Raw genomic sequence first — 15,177 nt, 5'->3', positions numbered from 1 at the left:
ACCAGAGGCTCCCCGAAACCTTCTCCCATTGGCTAGATTTTAAGAAGGCGTTCCAGGCCGTCGCCCAAGTCGCGCTGTGATTGGCTGATCCGTCTGTCTGGTTGTTGGGTTTGTAAAAACGGATACATCTGCCGTCGCTGTAGGGGCGCCGTCCGTCCGGCATGTCTTGTTTACGGTGAGGTTGGAATACACACCCACGGTCCAGCTCCAGATTCCCGGTAAGGTTGCTTGCTCTTCTCCAGCTTCTATATCCAGTTGCGGTTGAACTAAGACATTAAGAGACGTCCGGTTAACGGGGAAGGCGCGGGAAACGTTACGGTAGCCCTAACCGCTCCCGGCTACGGCTATTCCCTGGTGCAGAGAGCGTTACCGTGTATGACTCGGCGTCAGCCGAACCGTGCATTGTAACGTTAGGCGGAGTTAGACAACGGCTTCACTCGGATTTAAGTGTCTTTGTGGTAACGTGTCCGAGTCGGGCGTGTGGGTACGCTCACGGCGGCTAGTAACAACGTGCCATCTAACGCTGGCGTTCACGTAAAACTTTGAGATTGAGACCGGGGTCAAATCCAGCAAGTAGACCCCGCTCTCTAAACCGCCTCCGCCGCTTCCACTCGAGTGGAAACCACCGCTGAGGCGAAGCGAAGTGGTGAAACCATCAGGCGTGATGCGTTTTCAGCTCCGCGCTAGCTAACTCGGCAACTCTCAGCCCAGGTGCTGGACAACTTTTATGCAAATTTACCGCGAATCCCGATTGAACCGTCGTTCCCAAACACGCCGACAAGACCCGGTGGTAGATTGCAGGATAAAATCCAGATGTTAAGAACTCCAGCTAAATCATTTTAATTTTAGAGGCGTTGTCTCCTTCACGTCATCGAATGAAGCGTAATAGTTTTTGATTAAACAAAAACAAAATCACAAATGAATGTTGGATTTCAGAACCATGACTTCATTTGATTGTTTTTTTTTTGGAATAATAATCCTGATTAAGATTTTGAAATCCAAAATTTTATATGAATAATTAAGTCCGATTTAAAAACAAAAACGGTCTGACTTTATTGTTTTGAGTTTATGGTGAGAATTCTAAAAAGAATGCTGACTTGTTTTAACTGCTGGAACCCAATAGATTTGATTTCAATAAGTGAAAGTTGACCGAAATTCTGACATTCATACCAGAAACAAGATTTTTGAACTGAGATTAATGTCAGACTTCCCAGTGAATCTCCAAAATTTGAAGGGGGAAAAAAAACCCCTGAAAATTTTAGATTTTATTTTACCAGATTAGTCATAATTCTGAGTTTATGAATAAATCACCCCTGTGTTATTAATTGTGAAGGTATTGTCTTGATTGACATCGTACTTTCAGAGACTTAACTCAAAGAATTACGTCGAAAAATATTTCTTTTATCCTCAAACAGTGGCCGTTGTGTTTCGTGCTGTTGACTGCAGAAGTGCAAGAAGAATCTTGAATCTTTTATTCTGACTTCAATCTGAGAGGGGAAATTTAATCTCATGTGGTCCTAATCCTCTCCTGTGTTATTGCAGAGCAAACGCCCATCCCTGAGAATTGATAAAGTAAGTGACGTTTATTTTTAAGGCAATTCGGAAGTGTTTTGGTGCTGATATGAAACCCGCATGTTTGTTTTCCCGTTGTTATTCACAGAGAAGGAGAGACAAGGAGGGGGAGATAGAGCAAGGGGATGTTGACTTGCCCCTCTGACTCGCTCCCTCACGTAGTTTTTCCAATGGATGAAGATGCTATCCCCCCCAACCCTTTCTGTAGTCCACCCCCCCACAGTGAGCCTCCATCACCTCTCCTCCCCCTTTCCTCCATCACTCCCAGGTATAGTTGTCCTCTCACCTTATGGCTTCTTTTGCTCTATTTTTTTCCCCTCCTTGAGTTTTGTAGGTTCCCCCCCCTGTTTTTTTTTTTAATTGTTATTATTTTTGATGGGTGGAGAATTTCTGATGAGAGATCCTCTCCACTGGTTCTACAGCTGATGCCAGGAAGCTGATGAGTGTTTTATGTTGATTTCCTTCCGGCGGAGCTTCATGAATGTACTGTTGAACGTGAGGTGGATGTGTGAAAAGTAGGATTTGCTGCTGGTTTTGCCATTTGTGACACAAAAGGAAGAGTCTTTGGGTTTTGAGTTGGTTGGTGGATTAAAGAGGCGATTGCAACGCCTCACTTTTGGCTCTGGGGGGCTGTGATGAGAATTTCCCAAACATTCTTGACATTTTATGGACTGAATGTGTCACCAGGTCACTGACAACAATTCACAGATGAGCTGACAATGAAAATAATAGTGAGTTGCTTCCCTGCCATTCTTATTTGCCGTTCTGCAGCAGTTGCCTCCACTCACAGCCGTTGTTTTAGAGCCACAAGGGATTGATTTCCGGTGCGTGCAGGTGGAACAAGCAAAATGTCTGCAATGTGGCATGTTGTCCGACTGCAAATGCCACCAGTCAAACGCGGCCGTGTCCAGCGTCAAGGCGGTAGTTGGGAGGGTGACTGTCGATGCGGAGGATGAAACAAAGTTCCGTGGCTCCATTCTTTTGATGGATTCTCTCGTATTTTACAAGGATGATGACATCATTTCACATCCATGCGGGGGTTAGTGGGTTATGCGGTTGTTAAATGTTTTTAACACTGGTTTCAGATCAGTACTCTCATCCTTAATCTGTGTCCGTGGGAGAAATCTGAACCTCTGTAATCCAGGTATCTGTCTTGATGCATTCTAAGGTGGTGGTGAGCTGCAAAATTTCCGCATCTACAGTTATGAAAGTATGTAACATTTATTTTCAAAATGCCGGTAATATGGTCAAAGCTGACCAGTAATTATCACATTTCAGCAAATTAATTGTTGAATGTTGTCCTGAAGTGGTCCCCCTCTGATGCACTAGTCCCTGGTAGCATGGCGTTGTGTTGCCCTAAGACTGGCTGGACTGTTTTGTCCTCTGAAATGCTGCATGTGGGCTGACTTGGCTGTTTTTTCAAACGTTTGCAGCCCTGTGAATGATGGGATATCTGGCAACAGGAGGAGCGGTCGCATTCAAGGGATCAAATCTCAAAGTCCTAAAAAGCCGAGCGACGTGGACAGCAGCAGAGCAGCTGAGAAACCCTCCAGACAGAGTCCGTCCCCCTCAAAGAGACAAAGGGAAAGAAGCAACATGGTGGGAGTTCCACCAAGAAAAAATATTTAGGTTCTCTAGAGGAGTGTGAGTCACCTCTGGATGCGCTCATTTATCTTTTTTGGTTTCCAGGTTCAAGTTTCACAGTCCAAGCACCCGAGAGTTGAAGGCCAGCGTGCACACGAGGAACAAAACGAGGTCGGTTTTATCTTCCCTCGCTCCTCTAATTGCATCCTTCTCAGTATCTCTGTTTGTCTCCTAATCTCTCGCTTACAGTCTGCCTGCTTGCCCTTCATGTCATAAAGCTGTCAGGGTCGGATTTGTTTGTGAAGCAGCTGTACTGTAGTGCTGTGTGTGCCAACACTGGAGACCCGTACAGTGAACAGGGTGTGAGGGTTAATTGAGTGATTTAATCCTCTTTCACGGTCTGCTGCGTCCGACGCAGACAAGCGCTCGAGTGTCTTGAAATGACCCACTAACGTGCAGACTGAGCATTCACAACGATGCAACTCATCTTAATTGTTTCCTTTTTCCCTTTCCTTTTTTTTTTGTTTTCTGTTTTCCTGCAACATTCTGGAGGAGAACAAAAGTGTGCTTCATCCGCTGAATATGCGAGAGAGAGAAAAAAAAACAGTGGATGAAAATACCAAGTTCTGTTCTTTTGGATCTCAAACTCTTTCAGATAAATTTGTCGTCAATCAATATTTTTGTTCACATTTAGTTATTTGATTGAATGTTAGATTTGTAAACTTCTCTGGGTCGCCGTGGGGGTTTTTTTGGTAACTAAATGCATTTGTGTTTATTTCGCAGGATGCATTTGATTTCAGTGCCGCAGCGGCGTGCCGAGATCAGTAAGTGTCACTTGTATACTCATGATAGCAACTCTAACAGAACTTCTTTTTTAAGATTAATTGCTTCAGGACCTCCGCTACAGATGAAGTGTTTTCATGATTAATCAAACGCCGATTATGAAAAACTCGTACAAGTTCCATGAGTCCAACATCAGCTTCTATTCTAGAATAACACCAATGGAAAGTGAGTCACTCTTGGAATTTCTATTGGATAACCAGCAAAAATGTATTGATTGAAAAATTTTCTGTAGTTTCTGCCATAAATTGTACGTAACAAGCATTTAGTTTGGTATTGAACAAACAAAAATATAAAGTTTAGAATAACACATGGAAGCTGTTAGAGCTCATGGTGCTTTCATGGGTGTTGAGCGAGGGATGTGAAGTGTACGCAGGTGTTTGATTTGATCGAATGACTCCGTCGATGCCTGATGAGCCTAAATTCTTTTTCCTGTTTCCGCTGTAGGGAGAAGGACCAAAAAAGCCCCCAAATGAACCTAAATGCCCTCGTTTCAGAAAATGATACTTCAGAGAAGCTCGAAGCTACACAATCTGACATGGACACCGTTGAAAATACATCTCTTCCGAAGGGATGGGTGATCGGCCCGTTGTTCCAGTCCTTCAGGTCAAAGATGGCCAGTTTTACAGAAATAGTCATGAGTCCCGTGAAACTCTTCAGGACTAATAGTCCTCCTCCGTCCATGGACCATGCACACATGCTCAACGGGTTCGAGCTCGAGGTGGATGGAACGCCTGGTGTTGAGCTCACTGAACGAAGCGAAAGATTTCATCGGGGGCAAAGTGAGAGTCATGAAGATGAAGTTAATCAGCAGAGTCCTTTGTCCCCCATAAGTCTTGGTGATGTAGAACAAAAGTCCTCGCATTCTCGGAAGTTATTTGACGTGGACTCGTCAGCGGACAGATCGGAACCAGCAGATGAATGTGCAATAACACCGAATGAAAAATACTCTATGCCTTCACAACACAGTCCCTTAGCCTGCAGTGTATCTGAGCCTGTTTCAGAAACTGTTGGCTCCATCATCACGTCATCGTTAGCGTTACAGCCCTCTGTTGACGTAAGTGCCTCACATGAATCCAGACTGAAGACGTCTGACGTTGTGGAGGAACAGGAATTCCTTCAACCTGCTGAGCGGCAAAAACCACCACCTCGCAAACAAACCCGAAGAAGATCGCAATTGAAGAAAGTTCCCTTGAAGACTCTTTTATATGAAGTCAGAAAGGAGGAGTCTGAACCAGGGCTTAGCGGCGAGCAGCTCTCTCACCTGCCTGCAGACTCTGACTCTGGTGAGAGGACTCAGTCTTTGTTCTCCTCAGTCTGTGACGGTCAGCCGGACTCCAACTGGCTTCATCACGATGACGATGCGATGAAAATCGAAACCGACTGCTTGGTTCAACAGAGCCTCAGGCATAACGATGTAGGTGCTCATGAGAGGGCACTGCAGCCCTCATTGGATACTGAATGTCAGCTAGACACTGAAACAAATTCAGCTGCAGGTCTTGGTCGACCAAAGAGGGGGCTCAAACTGGACTGTCATTCCCAAGACTTGGGGAAGAGGAAAAGACTGGCAGCGTGCACAGAGGATTCAAAAAATCAAGGAATGTTAAATGTGGCCTCTGACTGTGGCGTGTCAAGAGGGCTCAGACCACTGAGAAAGAAGGTTGTGTCACTGGACGGCAGCTCAGACGGGCAAAAAAAGCCAGCTGAAAAAAGACAGACTGTTTCAACAAGAGCAGCTAAGAAATGCCAGGTTGAACAGGAAATGCTTACCGCAGCCAGTGAAGCGGAGTCGCCTGCACAGGCTGAAGGTGTCTCTGATCCCATGTTGATTTGCTCGCTGGATAAAAGCAATGATGAGTCAGAGAAAAGCCAGAAAGGCAGCGGCAACAGGGCTAAACCCCGCGGTTCCTGCAAGAGACTGAAGACTGGAACAGATATTGGTAACGTGGATAACACTGATGACGGCATGGATCTGGAGACAACGGTGGGAATCACGTCTGTTACAGACTCCCAGCAGGACCATTTATCACAAGTCTCTCTCCAGGCCTCGAGTGGGAATCAGCTTCCAAGTACAAGCAAGTGCAGGAGTGTAAACAAGAAGCCGAGTAAAAGGAAACTGCTAAACCAAACAAGTTCAGCGCCACAATCGGACGGCACCTCAGTTTCTACGTCGTCAAGCGAGCCTTTGGAATCCGTGCCTACAGATGTAAAAACATCTCCGCCGACAGAGAAGGACCTGAAAGCTGGGCTGAACCAGCGTTCCAAGAGAACCAAAAAGGAGTGTAGAGGTTCTTCGAAATCCTCCGGGCAGAGTGAGAATCAAGAGACGAAGCAATGCAACAGTAACATGTCAACCAAAGAGAGTCAAACTAAACAAGGTAAAATATCAACGGACCCTATTTATTTTGAAATGACACCCTTTGGAGATGCTTCCCAGCCTGTGGCTTTGCCCCCTCAATCGGCCTGTGTTGTGATGTTAAAGGATGTCACAGATGAAAAAGAAAAGGCTACTCTGAAAGTGTCACCTGAGGTGTGTCCCACTGATTCTGAAACCAATAACCATAGCGTCTCTACGTTGAGGTCCAGTCAAAGAAGGGTTAAACAGAGGAGAACCGATAGGAGAAAATGCATAGTTGTCCATAGCCGGACGCACGCAAATGAAGAGGGGACAAACTCGGCTACGATGGAGGATGCAGACCTGAGCACAGCAAGTACGCACTCATCAGCCAACAGCAGCTTCTCGGGGCGCCTGTTGCGCAGCTTCTCATGCCCAGAGATCCACTCCATTGGTTCCCATGATGCCTGCTGGACTCTGCCCTCACTGCAGCACAGCAAGGTTCGCACCAACCAGTTCCTTCCCTCCAACAGTCACGTCAACCCCCACATCCACAAAACCTTGCACCGGGCTCGTCGCCACACCGTCTGCAGCGTGGAAGTGGAGCGGGAGATTGCCCCTCTTTGCCTCCGTAAGGAGGTGTACCCGTCCAGACGATCTCTCCCGAACAACAGCTTCACTCAACACCTCTCTCCCACCCGCGCACTTTCTCCAAGCACTGTCCTCTCAGCACTAGCCTCCCGTTTCCTCTCCAGCCCTCTGGCGTTTCTCTCCAGGAAAGTTGGGAGCAGGGGACCTGTTGCAAGCCCGAGCACTTCCAGTCATGTCTCCTCCGCCACCTCATCTTCTTTAGCTTCTCCGACAAGTTCTTCCCCGTGGCATCAAGGTTTCCTCCAAAGGAAGGACTCCTCTGGCACCACCTTTGACTCTGCTAGCAGGTAACATTCTTCTATCCCCAGTAGGATTTTTCCTGATTATTTCAGTAATGATCGAACTTGTTCATGTGGATCTGTGGCTTCCCTGCAGCGAGGACCCCTTAGAGAGAGAGATGGAGAGAAGACGACAGAGCGAGGAGGAGGATGGTGAGGACACAAGCTCCTCCAGTCAAGAGTTTGAGGATGCGGCACTGAGAGAGGAGAAGGCCCTGTCTGATTCTGAAATCAAGGTATGCATTATCCTGCAATTGTAACTATACATTATTAATGCATACGTTTTTATACAGTTGATGGTTTTTTTTAACGACGTACACGAAAACTTGAGATGGTTTAAAATGGAAAAACCCACAGTGAATCCTGCATTCTGTCCAGCTCTGTTACGTCGCTGAGGGTTTTAACAAATATCTTGGATTAAATAACCAACTGAAACCAATAGAAAATATGGCAACATACCATGTGCCACTAAATATTTTACCATGAAAGCTGCTTTGTATCATTGACCTTTTCACCTTGAGTCTCTAAGAAGATTATCGACCTTTATATTATCCCTATACTAGATCTATACTACAGATATTTTGCGAGCAAAGTGCCCATCTTGTGTCGGATGATGTAAGGTCTCCTAAAATAGCAGATTCTTGATATTCCAGCTTCTTGAGAAAATGATATTTTTATTCTCGGAGCGATGCAGGTTCCTTTTGTGTTCTGCGAGGGCCCGCCTGTTCTTCTAAATTTGTGACACAGCAGAGCAAGACACAAGCGTTACGCGAAACGACACGTCTTCATGTTTTCGCTCGCTGAATCTCCTGGTTCACCGTCACAGGTGGTGCAGAAGCACGAGCAGCGGGGGAAGGTGTCTTCTATTCGCATCCGGAAAACTTTACCTAAACCTCAGACCAACCTGACGCCCATGGGCCTCCCCAAACCCATCAGGTATGTACGTTCGCGCTGTTGTGTCCCTTAAAGCTGTTCTCGTGCTGCGATTCAAAGTTTGCTGCCGACACAGAGTCTGATACTTGTATCTTAATAACAGCAGAAGATAAAGTTTTATACATCTGGCACATTGAAATAGTAGCGTCACTACCAGACTTTGCTGACAAACCAACACCTTCAGTATTTGGATGTAGTTTTTCCATGTTTACCAGTTCATGGATCTGCTGCTCTGGATCTTAATTTGAGCCGTGGCTTTGGCTCATTTCCAGCGTTGCTCCACTTGTGTTGCAATCGGTCTGTTAATCGATCCCAGTGGGTTTAACAGTGTTTTTCTTCTGTTCCGCACCAGACTGAAGAAGAAGGAGTTTAGTTTGGAAGAAATTTATACCAACCAGAATTTCAGTAAACCTCCTGAAAGGTAAGGTCAACAACCACATAACCTTTTGTTACATCCACGTGTTGCCTTGGTTACATCTCCATTACAACAAGGCTTCGTGCATCAAAGTGTGTTTTTAACCCACAGCACTTTAGTGAGAACACGAATAGGCTCCTTAAAGAGAAAGCAGAAGCTTCTTCCTATTAAAAATAAAACGTAGTTGGTGTTGAATGTTGTGACTTGTCAGCAGATAGGGAAGTTTGACCAGAAGATGGCGCCAGAAGGATGCTAATGTCCATTAACAGCTTCATCAGCTGAGTTTCAGGATTCTGGACTCTGATTTGGGAATGACAAAATTTGTATTTGTGCTTCTTTAGTAAGAGATAAACAGAAGTTTAACTCCCTGAGGTCAGTCCTTGATGGAACTGTCTTTTGTTTCAGCCGTCTGGAGACGATTTTTGAGGTGCCGTTTAGTCGCCGGAACGGTTCCGAGTCCTGGTTTGGCCAGAAGCGCGTCAAACGTTTTTTGGAGTTTCTGGAAGTCGGTGAGTCCAGAAAACCAAAGAAGCTGATCGTTGGCGTTGGGAAGTCGGGGCAGCCCTCGTCTTCCAGGACTAGACGAGGGAGCTTCATCAAAGACGAACCGTCCCTTATCCTGCAGGACATGGACTCGCTGCTGTGCGCCAAGCTGGACCAGCTAAATCTGTGGCTGATACGAGATCAGACGGACTGTTGACAGCTGCCCCTCTGATGGCAGCCATTTAAAATGCACTGAAATGCACACGAACGTTTCTCAGTTGACAAATTCCCAAAAGTCTCCAACTCTTTTTTTTTTTTTTTTTAATTTTCAGCACAATCAGTATATATAAATATTGTGGTGACAAGTTATTATTGAAGAATTCCATTTTCGTTCTGTTTTAGCGAGTTGAAGAACATCATCATAGCACTATGTATTCATGGTAAAATGCATTACAAGCAGCAGCTTTTTGCTGCACTCAAACCTGCCGTCCCATTTTGTTTGGCTACTTTCTAACTGCAACGAGCAAAACTAAATTGATGTCTTTGTTGCGCACTTGTACAGGATCATGCTTGCTTTTTCGACATTTTCTCAGTTTTCTTCCTGGTTGAATCTGCCAAACCCTCCCTGCCAGGCAGCAGCAAAGCAGTATTCAGCACCAGTACCTGGCAGCGTCGTAAGTTATTGTGTTAAGGCAGCTATTATTTATTACACGCTGACTATATTTTGCCAGCCAGAGATTTGTGTGCTTGTTGGCCACCTCTAAATTTCAATCACTGTCAATTGTGTCTGTAAGAGGCAAACTTGGGGCAGACCCCTGCTCTCATATTTGTTCTTCTAAGGCTGAAAAGGTTTGTCATGTAAAATGTGCTGGAACGCACCAACCTTTGGGAGAAGTGGTCCTGCCTCCCCAGATACCCCGCTGTTCTCCGCAGGAAGGTGTCACTGAGACTGCCTGGCTTCTATGTTAGCTTAGCACAATGAATGGTGGTGGATGGGAAGTGTTAGCACACCTCCCTCAAAAGTTCTCAGCTGGATCAGGTTGAGCCTTCTTGTCCGTCCAGCAGTTGTCCTCCTCATCCTCTTGGTAGCAGCCTTCGGATCTTGTAGTCGTCAACGTTTTGTTTTGTTTAGCCGAGGTTCTGAGGCGCCGTGGCGTCCTGCCAGGAAAGAAGTTCTGGCTCTGAGTCTTATCATAAAATGATATATTGTCATGTAAGTTGTCCATCACAAACATTGGGTACAGTCCTGGCTTAATCATGGCCGCAGAACTTTGTGGAGGAAAACTGTATTTGACTTTTGACCAAGGATGCTAACGCTTCCCACCTGTTGCCATTCATCATGCTATGCTAACTACCCGTCAGCCGGTCTTGTGTTTGCCACAAAGCTGGTGTGCTCCTCCTTGAGAGCTTTTCAAATCAAGAGTGGAAGAACCCAGATTCCGTCGCTGGTTACTTTTTTTTCAATCACCACTGGTTCTGTCTTTGTTCTGCGGTTTCCGTGTTTGTGCTGCAAATATATCGTCTCCATTCTGTTACGCCTTTGCCAAACTTTAACAAGGCTGCCTTAACTGTAAGGTTTGTTTAACCAGCTGTTTTGTAGGTGTATTTCGTAACTGTCGCTGTTTTAAAACGAGGGCACGTCAGGATGCTGCGATCGACTCAAAGCACAAAGTTTCTATGGTTTTATTATAAAACTCTTTGTATAAAAGTACACCATTTGACATTGATAAAGCTAATATGGTAACAATGCAATAATGCCAGGGTGGTGTTGGCACACGAGCAGGATCTCCCGGTCCGACGAAGCACTGCCATGCCGTGTTGATTCCAGCGGAGACCCAATCCTTGATGAATGTTTGTTACTGCTGTTTGGCCCCACGTTTGACTTTGATAACATGTTATTAACTCTGCTAACGTCCTCAGTGTCAGATTATGTCTGTGGCGTTCAACGTTGAAGGATTGGGTCGTTGCGGAGGAAGACGTTGTGATCTTTAATATATAAGGTGTATGTTTCATTTTTAGTGTCACGTCTGAAACTAGTTGATGCTGGATTTTATATGGACATGTAGCTTTGGAGATGTTAATATGATGGAAAATAAATAAATATCACAACGTATAAACATGTTACAACTTGGAGTAATCGATTTCTTGTGTAAGAGGGGAATGTAAACTGGGGCAGCAGTCATTTAAAAACAACAACAACAACAACAAAAGTTTCTATCTGAAACAGTCGAGTAAGTTCAGGCCCATCACAGCTTCACGGTCAGTGATTGTCCCAAAATCGGATGAGCCACTGGGCTGCTTTTCTTCCTCCACAGACGGAGCGGATCAGTCCCGCAGGGTGACGATGTACGAGAAGAACGCCATCAGCACCGGGATCGAGATCAGAATGGCGACCCACGTCATAATGGAGATGAGGCTGAACTTCTTCGCTTTCTGTGAGAACTTCTTTGATAGTTCTTTGTTCGGCTCCCGCTCGGCCTGTCACAGCAAAAATGGGAGTACGGTGAATTGCACACCCAGAATAAACACAGTGTGGACCTCCCTGTGCACCCAGGAGAACCTCCACATGTAAAATTACAAGACGTTCCTCTTCAAAGATGTTATTCTTATAACTCATGTAGTTTTGTCTTTGTAATCGCAAATTATGATTATTAATGATTTTTCTGGTAAAATTGCCTTTTCGCTCTTTTCGACAACAATATAAAATTACGAATCCCTTTCTTCCAACTGCAATGAGCTAATCTGTTTTTTTTTTTCTTTTCAATTAGTACCTCATCTAAATATTTGACTTTTTTCTACATAAAAAAAAAAATCACTAATCTTTTGTCCTGTGGTCCACTATTTCTTTTCAAATCACAGCTATTACAGAAATATTTGGTCAGTTTGTTTTAATGACACGTTCTTGGCTTCCCTGACTCTTCACACTTGAGCCAAGCGTACCAGTGTTTCTTGGGCGGATGAGGCGCTGCTGAACCGAAGCCAGTTTATTTATTATTATTTACCTGGACTGAATTGATCAAAGCCTTGATCCCGATGCAGGAGATCCCACAGACGATGCTGCAGACGGCCAGATTCCTGTGATGCCTCCTGTTGCACCAGGACGTGACCTCCTGCTCAGTGACGTCATCACCATGTGAGTCACCCGACCCCAGACCACTATTGATCGGCGACCGTGCGTCTATGGCTAGACTTACATGAGCTGAATTTGACATTTCTGGAACAAAAAAAGAGAGAAACAAAAAAAAGAGAATGTTGTCAGATACATGAAGGACAAACACATGTATGAAAGCAGTAAATGGAGTAGCGATAAAATAAACACGTTTCTAAAAGCTGTCTGATGTGCCACTCCTGATAGAAGTGTTTGTGAGACAAAGGTTCTCTAAGGAGCTGGTTTCAGAGGAAACGCCACACACAACGATGAGAGGAGAGCACATAGACACATCTCCTTCCATTTTCTACCACTTATCCAGGAGCCAGCAGCCTTCAGGCGAGAGGTGGGGTTCACCCTGGACAGGTCACCAGTCCATGGCAGGGCCAACACATAGAGACAGACAACCATTGGCTCTCACAGTCACACCTACGGTCAATTTAGAGTCTGGATTAACCTGGTCCCTCTTGATGTCTTTGGACTGTGGAGGAAGCTGGAGTACCAGAGAGAACCCACGCAGGAACAGGGAGAACATGGAGACTCACACAGAAAGACCCCGTGCTCCAGCCGGGACTTGAACCTGGAACCTTCTTGCTGTGAGGTGACAGTGCTGACCACTGCACCACCGTGCCGCCTCTAAGCACATCTCATCTGTCCCTTATGTGCTTTATGTGGTGTGTCACTTCACGTGTTTCCAAAGCAACTGAAAATTCCGAACACACGTTTCTGTGTGTTTTTCTCGCCTTTTGAATCTAAGCCGCTGCGCAAGTAAAGATTGTTATCAGTATGGAAGCGGATCGGCGTGAGGTTATTTCAGGACAATGAGGACTGGATCAGATCTCAGACCCTAGATGGACAGATAGATAGATAGATAGATACTTTATTCATCTCCAGGAGAAATTCACATAGGAGAAAAACTGCGAAAACGCACAGAGCTGCTAGAGAGGCTGCCACTCGCGTCGGCGCTGGAAGTTATTTAATTTTCTGTAAAGATCCTGGTGGAACTTTAGACTCACATTGTGTCCGATCGGTTCGTGCTCTGGAAACGAAACAGTAACCTGACACTGAGGTCACCTGGCGTTTAAGTCACTGCGTCTTCCTGTGGTGAAACACCTGAAACACCACAGTTTAACACCGGCTTCCTCTTAAAGTCTGAGGTCATGAATCTCATTTGGATAAACAACTGATTTTTTGACTGCCAATCAGATCCATAACAAAACCAGATAGAAGAACCTCCTCTGTTTAATGTTGACTTGTGTCAATGCATGTTGCCGCTTTAGTTGTGGAGACGCGTAAGCTTCAGAGAACGTGGCACCATGATGGAGCACAGGACTTCCTGCAGGGAAACACTTGGAGAGAGTGTTTGTCACCGTGTGTTGCAACTCTCGCCTGATGCATGTAAGCTGCCTGTAAATGATAAACAAAAGTCGCGACACCTGAAGGCAGCAGCAGCAGCTTTCAAGGCTCCTGTCGCTCAAGGAACTCTGGAATTTTTTTTTGTTTTTGTAAAACCCAGATATCGTCTTAAAACGGAAACTAAAGTGTACTTTATTCTGAGTACGTTTCAGTAAACGGAGGGTTTCTACAACTCCTGGCTGTTAATGTAAATGTTCCCTACGAGTTTAAACACGTTCCGAAAAATGTTCATACATAAATTCCCCCTAGTGAGCCGTGGAGTTTCAGTCGAGCAGGTATTTCAAAACACAAACCAAAAAAGTACCTTTTGAATGGCGTAACGTGCGTCACGTGTTCCCTGGTAAAGGCAACAAACACTAGAAAAACCAGTAGGGTTGAAAAGTTGGAAAAGTTCCAGAAAAATGGAAAGTATAAAAAACTAATCTAAACTGGGATTAAATGGAGGAGCTGCACGTCGGTCCGCACGCTCGTGTATTGGTTGTGTAACATTGCGCAGGCCTGTGAATCATTTTTAGAAACTATTTTGATTTGCCTTCTCAGAAATGAGATTAAGTTTCTGTTCTTGTATTGTGAGTAACTGAAGGCATGAAAGGTGGAAACAAGCTGATCAGATACTCCTCAGTTAAATCCACGTTTAAGTTCTTACTTGTGAGCACTGATCCAGGTGTACCTTTGGTTTCCAGTCCCGTCTTCAAGCTCTCGTGTTTATTTGGAAGCCGTGGCGTTGCCGGGCAGGTGTCCCGATTCTGGAGTGAAGTGACAACTGCTCCCTTAAAAGTTCTTCTTTTCTTTCAGCTGGACAGGTTTAGTTTAGAGTTCCACGTGTTCTCCCGCCTCTGTTGATGTCCTAAAGGCTGCAGCCAGAAAGCGGAGTCTGAACGCTGATCGAAGTTGTGACAGGACTGAGCAGGTAGTGAAACTCAGTGTGAAACTCCCACGCCCAGTCACTGGTCAGGGTCAGGGCCTGTTCTCCCGCCGCCTTCCCACACAAGCATTTGTCAGACTCCTGCTACGTTGGTTCTCATATTATCGCCAGTGGAGCGTTCAGTGGTGACGCTTCCGGTCCTCTTCATTAGTCATGGTGTCAAACAGAATTACAACCTCTATTCTCTGTCTTAACACATTCCAGAAAACCAGAGAAGGTGTGTCTCGCCCCGAGGTGAGCAGCCGCTTTGCAGCCGGCCTCTTTGTTATCTACTTTCAGAGGGTAAACAAGTAAACATTCTTCTTTTCATTAGTTGTGTGTTCATTAATGCACTTCTACCGTCCCTCTGCTCTCATTTATTGTTTATTTTAACATTTATTCTTCCAATAATCCGCTCCTGGTGACGGCCTGGCTGCTTTTCTTCATGCTGTATTTACTCTTCCAGCTCTGAGGCACCAGGATCTTTCCTATTGGTGACACCCAGCATGGGAGGGAGCTGCTGAGGCAGAAGTCATGTGCCTCCACCACAGCGAACCTCTGGCCCCTGGTGCTCTCAGTCTTGGCCCCCATTTAAAGATGCGAACAGTGACAAGCAGA

General features: G+C 45.4%; 2 protein-coding genes and 1 long non-coding RNA gene across 7 annotated transcripts; 2 read left to right on the top strand and 1 right to left on the bottom strand.

Annotated features, from left to right (window-relative positions):
- Positions 1 to 90: 90 nt before the first annotated feature.
- Positions 91 to 11,225, top strand: prr14 (proline rich 14). Of its 4 annotated transcripts, none has more exons than XM_086185018.1 (11): positions 91 to 218; positions 1,543 to 1,572; positions 1,661 to 1,840; positions 3,006 to 3,171; positions 3,262 to 3,327; positions 3,940 to 3,980; positions 4,444 to 7,269; positions 7,358 to 7,496; positions 8,087 to 8,196; positions 8,546 to 8,614; positions 9,014 to 11,225. In XM_086185018.1, exons 3-11 carry the CDS (start codon positions 1,698 to 1,700, stop codon positions 9,306 to 9,308), a joined length of 3,855 nt encoding a protein of 1,284 aa, XP_086041144.1. In that variant the 5' UTR covers positions 91 to 218; positions 1,543 to 1,572; positions 1,661 to 1,697; the 3' UTR covers positions 9,309 to 11,225. The 4 variants fall into 4 exon arrangements, with proteins under 4 accessions (XP_086041144.1, XP_086041148.1, XP_086041145.1 ...); XM_086185019.1 differs by having other exon boundaries at positions 109 to 218; positions 1,416 to 1,572; XM_086185020.1 differs by lacking the exon at positions 91 to 218 and adding an exon at positions 968 to 1,333 and having other exon boundaries at positions 1,416 to 1,572.
- On the bottom strand, positions 10,466 to 14,773 carry LOC147244758 (transmembrane protein 265-like). 2 transcript variants are annotated; one of them, XM_086185024.1, is made up of 3 exons: positions 14,326 to 14,773; positions 12,094 to 12,305; positions 10,466 to 11,569 (listed from the first exon to the last, which is right to left on the bottom strand). In XM_086185024.1, exons 2-3 carry the CDS (start codon positions 12,301 to 12,303, stop codon positions 11,417 to 11,419), a joined length of 363 nt encoding a protein of 120 aa, XP_086041150.1. In that variant the 5' UTR covers positions 12,304 to 12,305; positions 14,326 to 14,773; the 3' UTR covers positions 10,466 to 11,416. The 2 variants fall into 2 exon arrangements, with proteins under 2 accessions (XP_086041150.1, XP_086041149.1); XM_086185023.1 differs by having other exon boundaries at positions 10,469 to 11,569; positions 14,302 to 14,770.
- LOC147244757 (uncharacterized) lies at positions 11,274 to 15,173 on the top strand. Its single transcript, XR_015110042.1, has 4 exons — positions 11,274 to 11,526; positions 12,131 to 12,224; positions 14,785 to 14,862; positions 15,026 to 15,173. It is a non-coding gene; the product is annotated as an uncharacterized LOC147244757 (long non-coding RNA).
- Positions 15,174 to 15,177: the final 4 nt, after the last annotated feature.

The sequence above is a fragment of the Aulostomus chinensis genome, chromosome 18, assembly GCF_037954235.1.
Source record: "Aulostomus chinensis isolate RoL2024-O1b breed Wild chromosome 18, RoL_Achi_v1.0, whole genome shotgun sequence".
In the NCBI taxonomy this organism is placed as follows: domain Eukaryota; kingdom Metazoa; phylum Chordata; class Actinopteri; order Syngnathiformes; family Aulostomidae; genus Aulostomus; species Aulostomus chinensis.
This window is presented reverse-complemented; position numbering and strand designations above follow the sequence as displayed.

Coding starts and splice junctions, on each gene's coding strand:
- prr14 (XM_086185018.1), top strand. CDS start 1,698: ATGTTGACTTGCCCCTCTGACTCGCTCCCTCACGTAGTTTTTCCAATG. Junction 3,328..3,939: donor CACACGAGGAACAAAACGAG/GTCGGTTTTATC, acceptor TTTATTTCGCAG/GATGCATTTGATTTCAGTGC. Junction 8,615..9,013: donor TTCAGTAAACCTCCTGAAAG/GTAAGGTCAACA, acceptor CTTTTGTTTCAG/CCGTCTGGAGACGATTTTTG.
- LOC147244758 (XM_086185024.1), bottom strand. CDS start 12,303: ATGTCAAATTCAGCTCATGTAAGTCTAGCCATAGACGCACGGTCGCCG. Junction 11,570..12,093: donor CTTTGATCAATTCAGTCCAG/GTAAATAATAAT, acceptor TTGCTGTGACAG/GCCGAGCGGGAGCCGAACAA.